Source organism: Bos taurus, chromosome 19 (assembly GCF_002263795.3).
Source record: "Bos taurus isolate L1 Dominette 01449 registration number 42190680 breed Hereford chromosome 19, ARS-UCD2.0, whole genome shotgun sequence".
NCBI classification, from domain to species: Eukaryota; Metazoa; Chordata; class Mammalia; order Artiodactyla; family Bovidae; genus Bos; species Bos taurus.
In genome coordinates this window covers 36,184,725-36,205,260 of record NC_037346.1, presented here as the reverse complement: position 1 = coordinate 36,205,260, position 20,536 = coordinate 36,184,725, and the positions used below count along the sequence as shown (strand labels likewise).

General features: G+C 53.2%; 2 protein-coding genes and 1 long non-coding RNA gene across 14 annotated transcripts in view; 2 read left to right on the top strand and 1 right to left on the bottom strand.

Moving 5' to 3' along the window:
* The window catches only part of MYCBPAP (MYCBP associated protein), a 22,698-nt gene extending 11,186 nt beyond the window's left edge, over nt 1–11,512 (top strand). For 3 of the 4 annotated variants that reach the window (XM_059878511.1, XM_010816184.4, XM_059878510.1), the window contains 15 exons: nt 41–156; nt 666–816; nt 1,675–1,790; nt 1,880–1,995; nt 2,468–2,579; nt 4,803–4,992; nt 5,352–5,539; nt 6,572–6,718; nt 7,217–7,642; nt 8,005–8,126; nt 8,859–8,974; nt 9,176–9,211; nt 9,422–9,570; nt 9,750–9,920; nt 11,338–11,512. In XM_059878511.1, coding sequence (XP_059734494.1) covers nt 41–156; nt 666–816; nt 1,675–1,790; nt 1,880–1,995; nt 2,468–2,579; nt 4,803–4,992; nt 5,352–5,539; nt 6,572–6,718; nt 7,217–7,642; nt 8,005–8,126; nt 8,859–8,974; nt 9,176–9,211; nt 9,422–9,570; nt 9,750–9,920; nt 11,338–11,439 — 2,258 coding nt within the window. In that variant the 3' untranslated portion in view covers nt 11,440–11,512. The remainder of the gene's footprint in view (nt 1–40; nt 157–665; nt 817–1,674; nt 1,791–1,879; nt 1,996–2,467; nt 2,580–4,802; nt 4,993–5,351; nt 5,540–6,571; nt 6,719–7,216; nt 7,643–8,004; nt 8,127–8,858; nt 8,975–9,175; nt 9,212–9,421; nt 9,571–9,749; nt 9,921–11,337) is intronic. The other variant, XM_059878512.1, reaches the window with a different exon arrangement.
* LOC101902385 (uncharacterized) overlaps nt 1,045–20,536 on the bottom strand; it is a 25,921-nt gene continuing 6,429 nt past the window's right edge. For 2 of the 7 annotated variants that reach the window (XR_009491723.1, XR_009491728.1), the window contains exons 2-3: nt 19,010–19,060; nt 15,198–15,621 (exon numbers count right to left, since the gene is read on the bottom strand). This is a non-coding gene — a long non-coding RNA (uncharacterized lncRNA). Of the gene's footprint in view, nt 4,947–8,952; nt 9,127–15,197; nt 15,622–16,941; nt 17,525–18,462; nt 19,079–20,536 lie in introns of those variants that run through there. The other 5 variants (XR_009491727.1, XR_009491729.1, XR_009491726.1 and 2 more) reach the window with 4 other exon arrangements.
* The window catches only part of EPN3 (epsin 3), a 10,751-nt gene continuing 3,092 nt past the window's right edge, over nt 12,878–20,536 (top strand). The window contains exons 1-6 of one of the 3 annotated variants that reach the window (NM_001435091.1): nt 12,878–13,117; nt 16,105–16,781; nt 17,736–17,854; nt 18,539–18,619; nt 18,979–19,104; nt 20,060–20,147. In NM_001435091.1, coding sequence (NP_001422020.1) covers nt 16,244–16,781; nt 17,736–17,854; nt 18,539–18,619; nt 18,979–19,104; nt 20,060–20,147 — 952 coding nt within the window. In that variant the 5' untranslated portion in view covers nt 12,878–13,117; nt 16,105–16,243. Of the gene's footprint in view, nt 13,118–14,178; nt 14,577–16,104; nt 16,782–17,735; nt 17,855–18,538; nt 18,620–18,978; nt 19,105–20,059; nt 20,148–20,536 lie in introns of those variants that run through there. The other 2 variants (XM_015458783.3, NM_001046434.2) reach the window with 2 other exon arrangements.

Genomic DNA, 20,536 nt, shown 5'->3' with positions numbered 1-20,536 from the left:
TTGGATTTGGTGGTGGGATTGCATTCTTGGTTCTCTTTAGAACGGCTGAAGAAGCCAGTCAGCGAGCTGCTGATGCACACAGGGGAGACCTACAGACAGATCCAGGAGGAGCGGGAGCTCCTTGACCGAATGCTGTCAACACGGTCTGATGGGAAGGTAAGGACAGTGCACCCTGTGGGAGGGGTCTGGACAGCTGGGGACAAAAAAAAATCTATCCAGTACACAGCTTTGTTAAACCCTCAATGTCTTTACTAAATTCTATCACCAGTTCTATTACTTGTCATTCAGGGACTGGCCAGATAAATAATTTGGCCTGTGGTGGCCCCTGTTCGTTTGAGGAGAAAGATATCACAGGTACCATGTTATTAGAATAGTCTTTGTCTTGTTTTGTCTCCTAAAACCTGAGGCTCCAGCTTTCAGTCGCCCCAGGGCACCATGATGTGCTCTGGTATCTCAGTGCCTGGACCAACTTGCCCTCTCTGGGGCCAGGTAAACATATAATGCAGCAGCCTGCAAATAAGAAAGTTGTGCTTCTCCCCTGTTCGCAGGGCAGCATGGATCCCACAGAGGCATCTGTGGTCTGTAGAGCTCTTGTCTCCCAGGCCTCCCACCCGCCTCTCTCAAAGGTGCTCGGGTAGTCTGACACATCTATCCTCCATTGACAGGGCTGCAAGTTGACCAGTGGGTTCTGGAGTCGACTGGAATACGTGGGAGACGAAATGACGGGTCTGGTAATGACAAAGACAAAAACTCAGCATGGCCTCGTGGAGCCAATCACTCAGATCAAGAAGCCCTGGTCCATCCAGGCAGAGATGGGTGAGGAGTGGGATGTAAAGGAGACTGGCCTTGGGGGTAAGAGATCAGGGTTCTGGTGTGGTGGTCCAGTCCCCTCCAGTAAGACCACGGGAGCAGTGGTGGGAGGGGCCCAGCTCTAGGGCGTCACCGTCCTTAACTGCGCTGAGCCTCCTCTGCTGAGCACCTGGAATGTGGCCGGGCTGAGCTGAGATGTGCCGTAAGTGTAAACTACACACTGGGTTTTGAAGATCAGTTTGAAAAAACAGATTTTATTAATAATTTTCATATTGATTACATGTTCATATTGATTACATGTTGAAATGATAATATTTTTAATATACTGGGTTAAATATATTACTGTTTATTTTTACCTGTTTAAATGTGGCATCTGGAAAATTTTGATTACATATTCATGGCTTGCATTTGTTGTTTGCATCGTATTTTTAATGGGCAGCACTGCTTTAAAGGCTGCCAGACCGCCTGGGTTCAGGTCCCAGCTGTGCTGAGTTTGTGAACACCAGTGAGTTACTTAACCTCTCTGGTCTTCAGCTTCCCATCTGTAAAATACTCATGGGGTTGTGAGACGGTTAAATGAGACATGGTGTGTTTTAAGAGGTTCTGACTCATTGTTAAACACAATAAAAGGTAGCTGCTATTGTTATTTTTATTATAATCCAAAAATTTGACGGTCTGGAAGCTGGTTTTGCCGGAGTCCTGTGAAGGGCTGCTGAGGCAGTGGGTGTGGGGCCTGGAGGAAGAAGCTGTGTTTTCAGCTCTCCCAGCAACGGTGCCGGAATGGGTACTCTGAGAGCCCTTGAACATGGGTAGGGAGGGGACATGGCAGCAGCCTGTGCTTAGGATTCTTGGACCCTGCTCTAGGGTTGCCAGCCCAGAAGGACGCATGGTACCGCTACACCTGGGATCGGAGTCTGTTTCTGACCTGCCGGCGCAAGGAGCTGCAGAGCATCATGGCAGAGCTGAATTTTAGCCAGCAGGTTGGTAAGGCCTCTGTGCCTAGTCTGAAGCCCTTCAGGGTGGGGCCTGTCTTCAGTCAAATAACCTTTGCTTTCTCTGTCTCTCTGAGGACATTGATGGCCTGGAGGTGGTGGGCAAAGGGCGGCCTTTCTCCAGTGTTATGGTGGAAGACTATTCAGTGTTTGAAAGGAGCTTGGAAAGCTCCTCTGAGGACACAGTGCACTTGTGAGTTGGGCCCTGGGCCTGAGGGAGAGCAGTTGGAGAGCGTTGCTTCCTCAGCGCCTGCAAGTATCCTAGGGCAGGCTTCCCTCCCTGGAATCTGAGTGCCTCCACCCCAGCCTCTTGCTCGTGGCTGTCACCCCCTCCTCTAGCCCATTCGAAGGGGTACCTGTGCTCACTGTGCTACTGCCATCTCTTCTCTTCCAACAACCAGCTCCCGAGGGGGTTTTCCTGGACATTCCTTTGCTCATAAGTGGGGCCCCTCCAGACTCCCCTAATGCTGTGTGCCTCTGCATGAAGAGTCTCTTTTTATGTCCAAGAACCTCCCATTTCAGGAATGGAGCAGGATGGAGCTGATGATGCTCCACTGGAGGGCAGAGCCGGGCACATTGCCACATTTTCTGGCAGCCATCTCCATGGGCTCCATGTGGCAAGACTGGCAGGCTTAGGAAATATACATCATTGGATTGTCTTACAGAGACTTATTGGCCAATTACCCTGATGTGGTTCCTATGCCTGTTCTTGGCCCTTCTCTGCTGTTCTGTGGGAAGCCAGCCTGCTGGATCCGAAGCAGTAATTCAGAGGACAAGGTAAAACCGCCTTCACCCTCACCCACCTGCTGGAAGGGCCTCCCTCGTGAGGCAGTCTCAGGGTGACTGTGGCAGTCACAAGGAGCCTGAACATTCTCCTATTTGCGTTTTTATCTGATCTCGCCTTTAGCATATGTTTGAAAATGTTAACAGCAACATTAACTTGAGCCAGAATAAGGTCACAAGTCTGAAAAGAGAATGTCACAAGCCGCCCAGTTTGTACCTAGTCCCCAAACATGTAAATAAGCAAACCTTCTCAGACAAGAATGGCTTTGTTATTACTTGTTGTTCAGTCACTAAGTTGTGTGCGACCCCATGGACTGCGGCACTCCAGGCTTCCCTGCCCTTCACTATCTCCTGGAGTTTGCTCAGATTCATGTCCATTGAGTCGGTGATGCCATCCAACCATCTCATCCTCTGTCATCCCCTTCTCCTCCTGCCTTCAATCTTTCCCAGCATCAGGGTCTTTTGCATCAGGTCTTTTGAGTCAGCTCTTTGCATCAGGTGGCCAAAGTATTGGAGCTTCAGCTCCAATGAATTTCAGGGTTGATTTCCTTTAGGATTGACTGGTTGGAAGTCCTTGTAGTCCAAGGGACTCTCAAGAATCTTCTCCGGCACCACAGTTCGAAAGCATCAATTCTTTGATGCTCAGCCTTCTTTATGGTCCAACTCTCACATCCATACATGACTACTGTAAAAACAATACTGTAAAAACCATAGATTTGACTAGACAGACCTTTGTCAGCAAAGTGATGTCTCTGCTTTTTAATACACTGTCTAGTTTTATCATAGCTTTTCTTCCAAGGAGCAAGTGTCTTAATTTCATGGCTGTGGTCACTGTCCACAGTGATTTTGAAGCCCAAGAAAATAAAATCTGTCACTGTTTCCACTTTTCCCCCTTCTGTTTGCCATGAAGTGATGGAAACAGATGCCATGATCTCAAAGTTTTTTGAATGCTGAGTTTTGAGCCAGCTGTTTCACTCTCCTCTTTCACCCTCATCAAGAGACTCTTTAGTTCCTCTTCTGTTTCTGCCATTAGAGTGGTATCTGCATATCTGAGGTTGTTGATATTTCTCCCAGGAATCTTGATTCCAGCTTGTGAGTCGTCCAGCCCAGCATTTCACGTGGTGTACTCTGCACAGAAGTTAAATAAGCAGGGTGACAATATATAGCCTTACCATACTCTTTTCACAATTTGGAACCAGTCTGGACTTCCCAGGTGGCACTAGTGGTAAAGAACCCGCCTGCCAATGCAGGAGACATAAAAGACCTGGGTTCAACCCCTGGGTTGGGAAGATCCCCTGGAGAAGGAAATGGCAACCCACTCCAGTATTCTTGCCTGGAACATCCAGGGACAGAGGACTCTAGCAAACCACAGTCCATCAGGTCCCAGAGTTGTACACACTAAAGTGACTTAACAGCCACTGTTGTTCCATGTTCATTTCTAGATGTTGCTTCTTCACCTGCATACAGGTTTCTCAGGAGACAGGTAGGGTGGTCTGGTATTCCCATCTCTTTAAAGAATTTTCCATAGTTTGTTGTGATCCACACAAAGGCTTTTGTGTAGTCAATGAGGCAGAAGTAGATGTTTTTCTGGAATTCCCTTACTTTCTCTGTGATCCAAAGAATGTTAGCAATTTGATCTGTGGTTCCTCTGCCTTTTCTAAACCCGACTTGTACATCTGAAAATTCTCATACTACTGAAGCCTGGCTTGAAGGATTTTGAGCATTACCTTGCTAGCATGTGAAATGAATGCAGTTGTACACTAGTTTGAACATTCTTTGGCATTGCCCTTCTTTGGGATTGGAATGAAAACACATATTCCAGTCCCATGGCCACTGCTGAGTTTTCCGAATTTGTTGGCATATCAAGTACAGCATTTAAGCAGCAGCATCTTTTAGGATTTGAAACAGCTCAGCTGGAATTCCATCACCTCCACTAGTGTAGTTCATAGTAATGTTTCCTAAGGCCCATTTAAACTATTCTTCAGATGTTAAGGAGTAGAGATGTTCATCAGATATAAAATCTGTTTTATCTCCTCTTCTTACTGTTGATGGCAGAGACAGCCGCTTTTGGTGTATGAAGCCTGTGTGTTTGAGAGTGGCCAGGCCCTGGAAGCCCAGGGCAGGAGACTTCCAGTGCCAAATCCAGGGAAGTCCTGACAAACCAGGCTGAGTTGTTCACCCTAGGCCAGGAATCTCTCAGACCTCCTCTCTCCCCAGAGGCATGTTGGAATTGCTGTCCGCTTGACCTTTGAAACTCTAGAAGGGGAGAAAACATCTTCAGAACTGACCGTGGTCAATAATGGCACAGTGGCCATTTGGTATGACTGGCGGCGGCGGTCACAGTGGGACTCTTTCCAAGACCTGAAGAGGAATAGGATGCAGAGGTTCTACTTCAACAATCGGGAAGGTACCAGGGGGAAGCTGCCCACTCACCCCTCCTACAGCCCAAGTCTCGCTCATGCCCAGGCCCTGCAAGCATGAGCCCCTCTTCCCACCTGTCCACCCCATGTCTTCCATGAAGTGTGCCGTCTCCTGTTCCCATCAGCTGGGGGAATGGCAGAACGCAGGAGTGAGCCACCAGGGGCAGAAACAGTTGCCCATATACCTGGGCCTGAGGCTAGAGTCCCACATCCCAAGAACGCCCTCAGGTCTTCACAAGCCGGGACAGCTGGTCACCCTAACCAAGGCTTAGTTAACTTTCTACCCACAGGCTTGGGGCTCAGCAGCTCCCACCTGGTGAAAAACCTCTGTCTCTGTCCCTCTCAGGTGTAATTCTGCCTGGAAAAACTAAAAACTTTACCTTTTTCTTCAAATCTTTGAATGCTGGAATCTTCAGGGAGTGCTGGGAATTTGGAACCCACCCTACTCTATTGGGAGGGGCTCTGCTGCAGGTCAACCTCCATGCGGTCTCCTTGGCCCAGGACATTTTTCGGGATGAGAGGAAGTTATTGGAGGTAAGGGACGCCAGATCTTAGCCCTGTGGACACTCCGTAAGTTAACATGGTGTTCTTCCTGGCACTGCCTGCAGGGATCTTGTTACTTCCAGCCCTAGAGGCGAACTTTTAAAAAACAGATACTCCTAAAAGACAAAACCACTCCTTGGGGGTTTGTGATGTAAATGATAGGTGAGCAGGCAAGAGAAGGGGCAGCTTTGAGGTCCACCATGCATGGCCCTACTTCATTAGAAAGAAATGAGACCGGCCCTTAAAATGCAGACTGAATGGAAGTACTTGCTTAAGTGTAAACACTTGTCTGGTACTACCCAGTGGAGGTGCATTTAACTGGCAAGACTTCAAAACCAGACAAAACCAGAGAGAACACTAATTAGTGGGCCGGGCACCAGGAGGGAGTGTGAGGTGGGAAGTGGGAATGTGCTGGCCCATCAGGCTTGCGGCCTGGCCATCTGGTGCTGCGCTCTGGGATTCTACAGAAAGATGTGCTTTTTTTATTCATTGTGGCCCCCAAACACAAGCCAGCTACTTCAGCTGGGCTCAACCCCTGGTGAACAAAGGTGATTTTTACAAATGTAACATCTGCTTCACTGCTGACTATCGGACCAGCCTCTCTCACGAGATGCCCCTCCACCATTTTCTGTAACAGTGACCATGTGGCTAAATCATGCTCTCAACAAGGCAGTCCCTGAACCTTGCCCTTCCTCCTTATCAGGGGAAATGCTGACTGTGTGGCCTCTTGGCCCTGTGAAGGAACAACTTCTCTGGGTCTGACCCTTCCTCCTTTCAGCCTCTTTCAGGAAACAAGGATCTTTGGGGAGAACCGAGGGGTTTGAGTCTGGTAACAGGAGAGTACGTGTGTGTGTGTGTGTGTGTGTGTGTGTGTGTGAGAGAGAGAGACAGACAGACAGACAGACAATGGCAAGAACTCTGTCGACAGGAAGGCAGACAGTTCTGGGGCTCTGCCTCCCCTTGAGGATGCAGCATGGGTTTTAAAAGCCTGAGCTGCTGCTTATGCCATGTCCCTTTCCCCAGAGCAAACTGGCTGCCCATGAAGCAGTCACCGTCGTGGAGAACGTGCTGCAGGAGCTCCTGAGGGGGATCCTGACGCCCGAGCGCACACAGTCACCTGTGGACGCCTCTGTCACTGAGGAGGACTTGTTCCACCATAGGAATCCTCAGGTACAGGCCCAGCGCTGGCCCCTGCCCATTTTTGTGCTTGCCCTGGGAGAAAGTAATAGCAAACCCTTTGTGTGCCAGGATCTGTTCCGAGAAACTTGAGTAACTCTGTTTCTCCACAGCAGTCCTATGAGATGGGTACTTTTTCTATCTTCATTTTACATGGAAGAAACTGAGGCCCAGGGAGGTTAAGTAATTTGCCCAAGAAAACTTAGCTACTATAAGTGAATGCTAGGTGATAACAGAGCTTCAAAAACTTCTTATTCAAACTCTATCTTCCTCGGAAGCCCAAATGCATAAGAAGCCTTAAGTTGGAGGTGTTCAGGCTGAAAGGGGAGTGGGGAGCCCTGTGAGCCTAGCAGCTCCTGCCGGCTTCCTCCTGCCTCCTCCATCAGCGCTCCTCGAGGGAACCAGAAGCTAGAGCAGGCTGGCGCGGGCTCTGGGTGCCTCCTGTTGCAGCCTCCCCCCGCCCCAACAAGCTCCCCCTTGCCTCTGCTGCAGCTGCATTACCAGCACCAGGTGGTGCAACATCTGCACAGTCTGTGGCGCCAGTACATGATCCTGCCCCTCAAGGCTGAGGAGGCCAGGCCCGGCGAGGAGGGGCACCTCAGCCCCAGGGCCCAGGCTGCTGCAACCCCGTCAGCCTACTCGGAGGAGACCTCAATGAAGATTGAGTCTTCTGCACACCTTAAGAGCCCAACGTTAGACCCTCAACTGCCCCGGCAGGAGAGCGAGGCCATCAAGGACTCCCAGGATCATGTTGGGTCCCAGAAGACCGGGCTAGGGGTCAGGCCTTCTCAGCGGAAGAGCATCATGGAGGAGATCCTGGTGGAGGGGAGCCCAGATCTGGAGAGCATCAGGAGCCCCTGGGAACTGGATGGCCTTCCTCTGCCAGAGTGGAATCTCTGTCTGGAAGACTTCAGAAAGGTGCCTCCCAGCCCTGGCATAGCCAGGTGCCCATGCTTCTGCAGCCCCTTCCATCCCCATGGGCAGAGAAACAATCTTCTGAGGACCCAGATAAAGCAATATCTCGGTCATCTCTTTATCTTGGGTGCCTTGGCCACTGTGGTGCAGGAGGAGCTCCTTCCCTGACTCTTGGAAAGGGGTTCATGGGGTACAGATTTCCAAGGGAGGGCACAGGCTCCCACAGAAGGCACTCAGGCAGACTCTCCGTGGCTGCATCCCCTCCTGACCCCCTGCCCTCACTATGCCACACCTGTTAGTAGAAGATGCAGGAACCCTTGGTATCCCAGGCAGAGCGGTTGCCCATGGTACCTCTGACCTGCCAGGCAGTGATGGCACTCCCTGAGGAGAACCAGAGAGAAGACGCCCTAATCAGGCTCAACAAAGCAGCCCTGGAGCTGTGCCAGGAACCGCGGCCGTTGCACCCTGACTTCCTGTACCAGATGTGGTAGGTACCCCCACCAGGAAAACTGCTTCCATCCCTTCCCCTTGTGGCATCTGGCCAGGGGTTCTGGGCAGGCAGTCCCAGGACTTAAGGGGGCTGAGCTCTCTTTGAGGTCAGGTTGCTGAAAAATTCTGCAGACCTTTTATGCTCTGGCAGCTGCCACAGCATCCCTTAAGCTGCTCTCCCTATGCCAGCCACCCCCTGGGAAGGAGTAAGCACCTTGATGTTTTTCCCCCTTCTTTCCTTGTTTCTTCTCGATGAGCAGATAAGTGACCAGATGAAATGGCAGAGGACAGTGAGAAGAGGGCCTGTTCCATAAAAAGCCTCAGTTGGTTGCCAGCCTTCCCATCGCCTGTTTAGAACTTGCTTGGATAGGCTTGGGGGCCTTCTGCAAGGCCCTCAGAACACATTTCCAGGAGCTTCATCCTGCAAATCTTATGCAGGTCTAGCCCCTCCAGTGGGAATGGATCCAAGCTGGAGTGGGAATGGTTTCAAGCTGGAGTTAAGACTGACCTAACCTTATCCCCAGGCCACCTTTTCTTGGCTGCCACCAAGGAAAGCCCGATCCCTATCCCAGCACTTGCACAGGTGCCAGTGAAGATGCTGGCTGGACAGAGGCATGATATTTCCATAGCAATTCCTGGTACCAGTGTCTTAGACAAGAAGGACCAAGCCTCTCAGATTCAAGGGCAAATGAGCGGTGATGGCTTTTTTCCAATATGTCTTGCTGTCTAGTTTGCAGCTGTGGCGAGATCTGATTGACAGCCTGGTAAGCCATTCCCTGTGGCTGAGGGCTCTGCTGGGCCTGCCTGAGAAGGAGACCATCTACCTGGACATGCCAGAAGAGCAAGGTCAGACACTGTGCACCTCTGCGTAGTCTTTCCCATCCCTCTGCCCACGCGGCAGTGGTGCTTTCGCCATTTGTGCGCTTCTGGTGGAACCTCTGTGAGGTTGGTCCGTGGGGTAGGCCTCTTGCTTTTTATCTGCTGCCAGCAGTTGGGACCTAGAAACAACATTAACAATCACCTTAGTTCAGGCCCCATGTTTTACAGGTGGAGTCCCAGAGAGGCGAGATGACTTGCCATCCTGTACGTGGTGGAATGGTGGAGCTGGGACTAGAGCCTGGGCCCCTCCCCCATGCCCTACAGTCATGCACTTGACCCAGGGCCTTGCTCCCGTGGGTGGGGATTCTCTCAAACAGCTTGAACACGGCTGCCCCAGGACCCTTTGTTCTCCCAGCTCCTGCCTGTGGGGTCAGCTAGGCCGCAGGCTATTTGTCTTCTATTCACTTCCCTTAGATCGAAAATCACCTCCTGTCACAGAAGTGAAGGTAACTTCTGGGAAAGTGGGAAAGGAGGACCGGAAAGGGGCATCCCAGGAAAAGAAACAGTTTGGAATCAGAGACAAAGAAGATAAAAAAGGACCCAGGCTGTCACCTGGGAAAGAGGCATGTAGCACGTGTTCTGGGCCTGGGGTTGGGGCTGGGGAAGGGATAGGAGGGGCTGCGGAAAGTGGGCAGTCACTCCAGCATGATGCCCCTGCTCCCCTCAGAGCTGCTCTTGAAACGGTCCTGGACCTCTCTCGGGAGCTACTGAAGGCTGGGCATCTCTGTGTCTCTCCAAGCAGGACCGTTTAAATAGCAAGAAGCACAAAACAAAGGATGACAAGAAGCCGGTGAAATCTTTAAGTCGGGACGGGCTTTCCTTGGACGAGCCTGCCCCTGACAGCATCATCCCGTCTCAGGAACCCATAGATCCCCTGGTCATGGAGAAATACACCCACAGGCTGCACACTGAGGTGAGGGCAAGAACCTGGCACTCAGCCCTCCCGTCACTCATACCTGCCCTGCATACCGACCTCTGCTCCCTCACTCCCTGGCTCACTCTGTTTATCCCACAAACAGTAAGTGCCTACTGCATCTGTGATGGAAGCAAAGCTGCCCTTGTGAAGGGCATTCTAGTATTCAAGACAGACCTCATGAATAAGTAACAAATGTGGCATGTTAGGTGATGAGCACTATGGGGAAAAGAGAGCAACCAGGGCTAGGGGATAGGGAAAGCCCAGGTGGGGGTAGGTGGGCCTCACTGGAAGGTGACATTGAACAAAGACTTGAAGAGAAGTGAGGAGTGGCCATGTGGACATCTAGGAGAATGCTGTGGGTAGAAGAGGGAGTGGGCCAGGAAGAGGCAGAGAGGGCAGAGAGTCCACCAAGAGAGACTCCTGGGTCACGTGGGGCTTTGTAGGCCATTGTGAGGATACACTGTTTTGAATAGAGGAATATGGTCTGATTCATGCTTTAGATCATTCTGGCTGCTCTTTGGAAATAGATGCTGGGGGCGCAGAGCAAAAGCCTTTCCCTTCTGTTCCTCCCTCTTCTTCTTCATCTTTGGTGTGTCTTGAGAGAGCTCTTCCTTGGGTGAGCACCACATAGAGGGAATTCCCAGCAGCTGTAAGGGTTTTGAAACACTGGAGAGAATTATCATATAAAACATGTTTTTAAGCAGTAGTTCCTTAGGGTTCGCTAGGTGTTGTGTTCCATTCTTTTTGTCACTGTTGGTTTTGGAAGGGAGATCCACAAAGCCACGTTAGATATGTCAAGGAGTCTAATGGCAATGCTTTGTCTTCTTCTGGGGTGGACAGCTGAGTAACTGGGATTGCATTGTGCATTTGATCACATTTAATCAGAAGCTCCATTTGCTTCTGGTAACATCACTGAGATTTGTGAAGGTCCATGGGGTCTAGAAAGAAATCACAGGGCTCTGAGGACCCACGGAGTAGACTCTTACTTAGCTCTTTGGAATTAAGAATCAACTTGCTGAGGCTTTTATGGTACAGCCTCACTAGAGGGTACAGACTTGGAGACATTTCAGTACATGGATCTGTGATCTTACTGGAAGGAAGGTTGTCTCCAGGCGGCCAGGGTAGAACTGGGCCACCCGGAGGGACTAAATGGGCACCGCTCCCTGGGCCTCCCTGGAGTCGCCCCTTTAACCTTATGTCTCCATATGTCCAAGGGGCAGTACAGGATTCCAGCCCAGGCTGTTTAAAAAAACAAAACTATTTCCAAAAGCAAAAGTTGTACCGAAACTTCAGTTTTATCTCTACCACTTAGCTCTCTCCCCTCTTCAGCTGCCCCTCGGGGTGGGGTGCTCCCCTATGCAGGTGCTCTCCACAGAGCAAGGCTTTGCCTACGACGTTCGGCCCATCATTCCAGGTCTGTGGGCTGCTGGATGCCCTGGTGACCGACCTGCTGGCCCTGGCTGACGACCTCCACCCCCAAAAGAATGCTGAGGAGCCTTTGCGTCTCTGCCCCTGACCCACGTGCCTGAGTTGCCTCCTGGCAAACTGCTCAACAAACAAATCAATAAAGAACCTTTGTGTTCCCACCACTTCCCTTATGCCTCTGTGTCTTGAATGTAAGATCTTGATGAAGTCAGCTTATGGTCCTCCTGTGTCCCACCTGCCCTCAGATCCCTGTCCTCAGTTCCTGGAGCCATCCAGCAGGAGGTGGGAAGGGGAGGTATGGGAGGAGCAGTGGAAGAGCAAGTTGGCAGCAGGACAAGGAATGAATCGAGGTGACAGGACAGAGAGCATCACTGCTTGTGGCCCCTGCCTCCGGCCTTCGTTGGCTCACACTTCCGGGAGTGTGCTTCCTGGAGCCAGGTCTTCCCAAAATGTCATCACCGTGTGTGACACAGTGTGCGACTAGGAGGAGAATCAGACCCCACGGGACCTGGGTCCCTGAGGTCCTCACCCTTCCGCTGAGTCCAAAGGCCTCATCCCAAGCCCCGAGGATTGTGAGGATCATGCTGCACTCTTAAACCCTAAAAGCCAGATCCCTTTGTCATCAGCCAGAGGTTATTCTGGATTCTAGCCTGTATATCCCTTCTTCATGTCAAACCACCTGGCCTCTTTGAGATTTTTTTCTTTTTTTCTGCTTTAAAAACAGTCTCTTAACTTTCTGCTCCCTCCCTTGCTCAGAGAAATATGAAATGGATGAGAGATGACTCTTGCTAAGAAGCATGTTGTCAGCTCCAGCTCAGACTCAGCACTGTAAATTCTTCTCTGTCAATAATAATCAGTCTGAGCCAGGCTTCCTGTGCAGAGTGGGCTCCAGCTCCCAGAGTTTGAAGAACAATTTTGCTAATGGTGGCCTCATTGACTTAAATGCTGATGCGGCACAGGGGACGGGAGACACGAAGAGTGGCTACCGTCTCCTACACACCTGGTTTTGCATTTGACGCTTCTGATGGGACCTCATGGGCCTCAGGCGTCCTCCAGTCAAGATATGGCAGGTTTGGAGAGAGCAGGGCACTCTGAGCCTGATCCCATGTCAGAGATGCAGACAGGGCGCTGTGCCTAAAGTCCTGATGCCTCCTTCAGGGTGGCCGCAAGGACCAGAGGGAAAACCAAACAAGGCAGCAGCCCACCAAAGGGCCAGCCCCAGGGGATGGTGGTCCTGGCCCAGAGGAGGAAGGGTGGGGGGCAGTGGGTGTTGGAGCCTCCCCTCCCCAGCCCTAGTTTCCCCTGAGGAGGCAGAAGAAGGGTTAACTCACTGCAGAGTGGGGGTGAGTCCCCAGCATTGGCTCGGGATCTGTCCCTGGCAGGCAGGCTTCCCACCTCTGAAGGTGCTGCCTGCCTGGTCAGCAGGAAGGGGTTAACACGCCCTGCGCTTCCTCCTGTGTCCTGTTACTGCTGAGGCAGACCTGCCTGGCCAGCTGAGCAACTTTCCTCCCGAGTGCTGCCTGCCGGTTAGGTGTCCGGAAACAAGTAGGCGGGAGGCAGGGCAGTAGCCCCTTCTGTGGAGCCTGAGCCACCCTTCCGAGGGGTCTGCACCTCCTGGGAGACAGTTGGTCTTCAGGACGAGGGTCCGTGGTGGATGGCTCTGGGGATACTCCCAAGGTTGTGCCGTCCCTCTGCTGCGCAGGCTTGGAGGGTCACTGCAGAGACTGCCTGTGGCCCAGAGGCTGGGGCCAAAGGAAGCTGCATTGGAGGTAAGCTCTGGTGGTGCCTGGTATGGAAAGCTGGGGGCTTAATCTCCCTTCCAGGTCTGAGGGAGAAGGATGAGGAGGGCAGGGTCACAGAGGAATCTGGAGGCATTGCCCCCCACCCCCACCCCTCCCGAGGAAGGGGGCCTCCCAGGGTTGGCTCCCCATCCTGGGACCAGCATCTTTGGTGGCATTCCCCACAGACTCCTTCCACGCCTTCTTCTCAGCCTCTGTTGCAGCCCTAGCCTCAGGACATTCCCCCAACCCCAACTCCAGTGCCCCCAGGACACATCTACCTTTGGGCTGACTTAAGCTTAGAGCTAGCACTCACCCGACTCACTGCACCAAGGGTTAGGGCACTGCCACTCCCCGCCCTACTCAAGTGGGACCTGGTGGGAAGGGGCTGCCTCAGCAGAGGACAGGAGCGGGTGCTGGCCCATGGGGACGCACACAGTCTTTGACAAACTCATGCACATGACTCAACATATCTGGGTTCTTTCCATCTCTCTGGATCCACTCTCTGGGAATGCCATCTGCTTCCTTAGTCCTGACAGATCCCCCCACTGCTGTGGGGCCTGAGAAGAGCAGGCTCCTGTCTGCCTGTAAAGTTCTTGGTACCCCAGACACGGGAGAGAGCGGATGCTCTAGCCCCCGTGGCCTGCCCCGCCCCCTGCTGGCCCTTCTGTACCCTCCTGCCTCCCCCACCCTCCCCCATCTCTGAATTGGCCGCTCCGCTGGGCTTCTCAGTGCCCTTCCTTCCACCTGACAGGGTCTGGCTCAAGGTCACTGCGGTAATTCCATACTAGGCTGCCTGGCTGCTGCCGCTGCTACTGCCACCGCCTTATCAGCTGCTGGGTTTCTGTTTCACTCCCTTTTATTTCTGGGCATATTGTGTTCGATAAAACCCTTTGCTTGTAACACTGCTGGCAGCCCTCCCAGCCACCCCTCCTGAGGTCCTTCCTCTCCTTCTCCCTCCCCTTCTTGCTCCCTGGGCCTCACCCTGCCTTCTCTTCCTCCCTACCGCTTCCCCTCAAACTTCAGTGGGGGTGGAGCCTCCTGGTATTTCTGATTCCTCCCTTAGCCCCACTTGGGCAGAGATGTGCAGAGAAGGCTCCTCCATTCCCACCTCCTAGGAGGAAAGTTCAAGCAGACCCGCAGGGCCCACACAGAGGGTCCCCTCCCACTACCCCAGGCCAAGCAGGAGGGCCAGGGCTCCTGGTGGAGTCAGGATGCCCGACTGGTTCTCCTGGTTTCAGTGGCCAGCCCTGGGAGAGGCTTGTACTCAGGCGGGCTCTAGGGCACAATTATTTCTCATCTTGACTCTTGTCACCTGTCAGCCCACAGGTTGGGGAGGTAAAGACAGGTCTGAGTCACTAGTGACGGGGAGGGCAGGCATTAAACGAGTGCTGGCCAGGGCATCCTCAAAGAAGGCCTGTCGCTGGGACAGAAAGACAGCAGACTGAAGGTAAGCCCATCCTCAGCCAGTGCTCTCTGTCCTGCCTGTGCTTTGGGTCCTATGCTTTGGGCCCAGGCTCTCCCGAGCACAACTGGTCCTGATGAAAACTCCGAAGACTTTGAGTGGTGCCCAGGTTGGCAAGGCTGGCTGGAGAGTTGAGGTTGGTTGGGGGGGGGTGGTTTGAGGCTGGCTGGAGGGAGAGTTGTTTGTTGGGGGGTGGGGGTGGGGAGCAGGGGTCGAGAAGCTCCTTCCAACTCCTGCTGAGTCCCAGGGTAGAGTTGATAAGCACAGTCTCCATGGGTGGTGCTGCAGGGTTTGGGTGGAGGCCAGGTCCAGTCATGGTGATTGTGTGTGTGTGTGCTCATTCCGGAGGAACAGTGGTGGCAAGGGGAGGGGATTTGGGTTTTGGTTTCTGGTAGGGTCCTAGAAGAAACTTTCTCTGTCTTGGGCCTGGTTCTGAGGTTGTGGGGAGGGCAGTGGGCTGGCCCTAATCTTTCCTCAGCTGGGAGATCAGAGGTCTGTCATGGGCCCAGGGCCTTGGGGGTTTGGGAAACCCAGACTGACCTTGCCCTCAGGTCATTTCATTTTGGCTGAGAAGGTAGGACTGAGACAATAAAGCAACCAGGTGAATTAGTTACAAAACTGGTGATGCTGACAATAAGTACTGCATTTATCTTCTGATACGTACGTGCTAGTCCCAGCTAAGCCAGCCATGGTGACTGTGGGCATGCCATACCCCTCTCTGGCTTCAGTGTGTACAGTGGGTCCTCTTTGGAGGCAGCCTCCCCCAGATACTCCTTCCTTGCCTTGCTGCCTCATTCCTCCTCACTCTTCCCTTTGAATCTCAGATCTCAGCTCAGTCATCACCTTCTCTGGGAAAGCGCTCTTGATTTTCCTAGCTTGAGTATTCCTGTGCTCCTCGGCACTCGCATGTTGGACGGTGATTGCCTGTACCCTCTCAACAGGACGTGGGTGGGCCAAGACTTGTACTCTACGCTTGCCATAGTGCCTGGCTCAGAGAAGTCCCCAGGAAATTGGTGTTGAATGAATCAAGCTACAAAAATAAATGATATAAAAAGAGGAAAGTGAGGATGGAGAAGCTGGAAGGATCGGTCTTAAGCCCAATCCCAGCAGAAACAGGAGAGTCAGCGAGGTACAAGCAAAGCAAGCAGGAGTTCCTTGGGGCTTACTTTTGTGTCCCTGACTAAGGGCAAAGGCTGTGGAACATATCTGCCTGGGTTAATCCTGGCTTTGCATTCCCCAGCTCTGTGATCTTAGACAAGTCATTTAATTCGTCTCTGACTTGTTCCCCATCTTTGAATGAAAACAATAATATCTTCGTAGGTGTGATTGTGAAGATGAATGAGCACACAAAGATAAAAGTACTTCCTGAATAATAAGTAAAATAAGAAAAATAAGTGCCTGCCAAAGGCTGTTCCTGGCAGCAGGGACACCCAGGCCAGGCCTTTAGTCGTTGGCTGAGTGGGGCCAGTGAGGTGGGCCATTATCCCTGAGCTCCAGACCCTCTCTTCCTCAGACACATGTGGAAGCCAAGGACACAGCTGCCCTGCTGAGAGCACAGCGGCGCACCCTTGGAGACCGTGACCGCACGACAGTGGCCCTTGGCCCTCCACCTCTGGCTGGGGCGGGGGCCGCCCATCTCCAAGCCCTCGGCCATGACGACGTCAGCGCTGCGGCGCCAGGTGAAGAACATCGTGCACAACTACTCAGAGGCAGAGATCAAGGTGCGCGAGGCCACCAGCAATGACCCCTGGGGTCCACCTAGCTCGCTCATGTCCGAGATTGCCGATCTGACCTTCAACACAGTGGCCTTTGCCGAGGTCATGGGCATGCTGTGGCGGCGGCTCAATGACAGTGGCAAAAATTGGCGGCATGTGTACAAGGCGCTGACGTTGCTGGACTACTTGCTCAAGACAGGCTCTGAGCGGGTGGCCCACCAGTGCCGGGAGAACCTCTACACCATCCAGACACTCAAAGACTTCCAGTACGTCGACCGCGATGGCAAAGACCAGGGCGTGAACGTGCGCGAGAAGGTCAAGCAGGTGATGGCCCTGCTCAAGGATGAAGAGCGCCTTCGGCAGGAGCGCACCCATGCCCTCAAGACCAAGGAGCGCATGGCACTGGAGGGCACAGGCATCAGCAGCGGGCAACTTGGCCTCAGCCGCGCACGTGGTTCCCCATCCTCCTACAACTGTGAGTCCAGGGCATGGCTGGGGACAGGGAGGCCTCCCGAGTTCTGACTCTGGCTCTGTGACCCCCAGCTGTAGATAAGAATCCCCCACTTAGAGGTATGTCTGAAGATTCCCTGAGATAAAGAGGGTAACATGCCCGCACACAGTAGGTGCCCAACAAGTCAATGTGAACAATGATGTTATTTATTATAGGTTTGTTATTGTTAACTCCTGCCTGGTAGGGGGGTGGAGGCAGAAGCATAGGCTCAGTCCTTATTCTGCCCCTTCCAAGCCATGAGATCTCTGCCAACCAGCTCTCTGAATCTCAGTTTCCTCATCCTTAAAGTAGGGATAAACTAATCTGTCTCCATTGTCCAATTTGAGGATTAAATGAGACCAAGCCCAGGAGTGCCCTCGACCCTGTGCTCAGACAGGCAGCACACGGTGCTGCAGAGTAGCATTCCTCTTGAACCCACAGCTCAAGGGCACTGCTCTTGAAAATCGGGGCAGCTGCATACGCCACTCTCCTCCCCAAGAAGAGGGGCACTTCCCTGATCTGAGGGCACTCAGAATGGCCTTCCTTAACGATGTGCTGAGGGCTTGGAGAGCTGTGACCTTGACTGAGTGTACCCTCTTGCCCTTCCACTACACTTGACCCTGAGCTGGATGGGGCGCAGCTGAAAGAGTCCAGGAACTTGAATCAGGGGACCTGGGTTCAACTTGCTGCAGGACCTTGGCCAGGTACCCCTCAGAGCTGTTGCATCTCTGTAAAGGAAGGATTGGAATCTTACTGGGGTGAAATGGAAGCCCTGCAGAAAGTGCCAAGCATACTGCTTGACCCCTTGGGGCCCGAGACTGGCAGTTGCTCCTCTCCCCTTCAGTTTCCCTGTCTGAGCTTTAACTTCCTGGTGAGGGGGGCGGCAGGGGAGCCCATGAGGACCTGCATGGTTATGGAAGCCACGATGGGTCGTTGCAGCCTCCTCCTCATCCCCCCGCTACACCTCAGACCTGGAGCAGGCCCGGCCCCAGACATCGGGAGAAGAGGAGCTGCAGCTACAGCTAGCCTTGGCCATGAGCCGAGAGGAGGCTGAGAAGGTGAGGCCCCTCCTGGGGCACCTGGGGGATGGGGCGAAGGGGACTTGAGGAGGGATGGGTGCCTGGATGCCTCACACCTTTGATTCTTGGGCTTCCCTACTCTGGGCCCCAAAGCCCTAGTCCTGCTCCCAAGGACAGCACAGGGCCTGTGTCCCTTGGGTTGGGTTACTGGGACTGGGGTCTGACTCCTTACCCTGGGAGTGGGGTCCTCTCTGACTGGGCGTGGTAGGGGTAGTGTGTGTGTGGTGGGTTGGGAGTACCTGTTTGTCACATGGGCCTGCTGTCACCTCATGGAGGGGAAGGGGTGAGTGTGATGGCAGACACCTTCCTAGGAGACACAGAAATATGCTGCCCCCATCAGCTATTCTTGTGGGGGTCCAGGGACAGCCTACCTGACAGCCTCCTCTCTGCCATCGCCTCTGTGGATCCAGGCAGATTTGACAGGGCTCACACAGCAGGGCCTGGGGAGCACTCAGGGTCCCAGAAGAGCATGATTCTTCTTTTTAAACTGCATCTCAGATCCAGATCCAGGCAGGGAGCAGACTACGCTCACACTGCTGTCTGGGGGCAGGCTGCCCACAGCCGCTCAGGGTGGGCACTTCTCTTACCTGCACAGGGCGATGTTGCCTTTTGGCCCAGGTAGGAGCGCTGGGCCAAGTTCACCCCTCTCTTCCTCCCTCGCAGCCGGTTCCCCCAACCTCCCACAGGGACGAGGACTTGCAACTGCAGCTGGCTCTGCACCTGAGCCGGCAGGAGCAGGAGAAGGTAGTGGGCTAAGCCACCCATGCCACTGCTGGTGAGGTGCTGGTGAGGCGCTGGTGAGGTGCTGGTGAGGTGCTGGTGAGGCGCTGGTGAGGCGCTGGTGAGGTGCTGGTGAGGTGCTGGTGAGGCGCTGGTGAGGTGCTGGTGAGGTGCTGGTGAGGTGCTGGTGAGGTGCTACGCGGGTACTAACCAGGCTCTTCCATCTCCCTGCGGTGGACCAGGCTCTTCCACCTCCCTGCAGTGGTCCTGCTGCCCCTGACCTCAGGGCACCTCCCAGCCTGCACTCTTCTTGACCCTAGCTCAGGTCCTTTCAAGTCTAGCATGGGCAGCTCATGCTTTCCTCACTCTGGTGCCTTCTGCAGGAGGTGAGGTCCTGGCAGGGAGATGACTCACCTGTGGCCAATGGTGCTGGAGCTGGAGCCCATCGTCGTTGGGACAGAGAGCCTGAAAGAGCAGAGAGAGAGGAGGAGAAGCTGAAAACCAGCCAGGTAGAGTAGTCTCGGGGCCATGGGTTAGCAGAGCTGGGAGATGAATTGGGTTAAATATTTATAAAGAGTGTAGAACAGTGCTTGGTATATAGTAAGCACCACTTAATGTTTATTCAGTGAAAATAAGGGTAGAGGAGATGTAGCAGACTGAGGTCCCATCCCGCATGGGCTGGTGACTGAGCTGGTGGCAAACTGGGGTGCAAAACATCCTGATGTGAGATGCCGGGTTTGGATTCTGTATTTGCTGCCATTTACTTTACAACTCAGGGCATGTCATTGTCTTAGCCTCAGTTTCCTCCATTCAAGTGTGCTGGTTGGACAGTTCCAACTCTGACATTCTAGGAGCATGTGATACTGTGGATCAAGACTGAGAGTAGCCTCAGGTATATGGTACTGAAAACATCTTGGGCTCGTGCACATGGTGTCCATGGTGGAAGAATGTGTAGCTGCTGGTAGCAAGGCTACCCTCCAAAACTGCTCATGCTACTCTTGGGATGTCTCTGTACTCTTTCAGCCAATGTTCACGGTGGCAAATTTCTTTTGGACATGGACTAAGGGAAGTAGGCTTATCATAAAATGTGTCTTACCACTGATGGGCTGAGGGGCAGGACAGCCAAGGAAGGGGTCAGGCAGGCTTGCCTTCCATCCCAGCTCTCCCTCTCCCTGGCTGTGTGACTTTAAGCAATTGCCCTCTTAGCCCAAGATAGCACATCTGTAAAATGGGCACCCCAACAACCTTCCCTAATCACAGCGCAGGTTGTTAGGAAAATCAGACACTAAACGGATGAGGAAACATTTTATAAACGGGAAAGCACTCTACAGAGGCAAGGGATCATTAATAGATGTTTGTGGAATGAGTAAAGGAGAATGAGCTGGAGGGAGGATGACAGGTCAGGGCCCGCCCTTCCTCTGGGCCCCGCCTTCTCTTGAGCATGGCTGCCTCTCCCCTCAACAGTCCTCCAGCCTCGACTTGGTGGACATCTTCGCATCAGCTTCAACTCTGCCCTCCACACACTGCTCTGCTGACCCATGGGACATCCCAGGTGGGCATGCAGGGCTGCAAAGGGCTCCCAGGCTGGCCCCCGAGAGCCCCTTCCCTCCCAGACACTTGCTGGCATTCCTTCCCACAGCTGAGGGCCACTAGGCACATCATTCACCTCTCTGAGCCTCAGCTTCTTCTGTGCCTTGCAGTTGGAGTGAGGGAGGGGACACCTCTAAGGAACTCAGATTTTGGGAAACTCAGAAATGTTCTCTTGTTGCTTCTGGTCACCCTGAGTTTCCTGGCCCAGCCTGTCCCTGACTGGGAATGCGGCCTGAGCTGCCCATGCCTGGAGGTCCAGAATCCTAGGATGAACTTGCTGAATATGGGCTTCAGCTCACTGGGTGGTCCTGAGTCTGCATCCCATGTGTGAAATGGGCCCTTGTCCTCCCA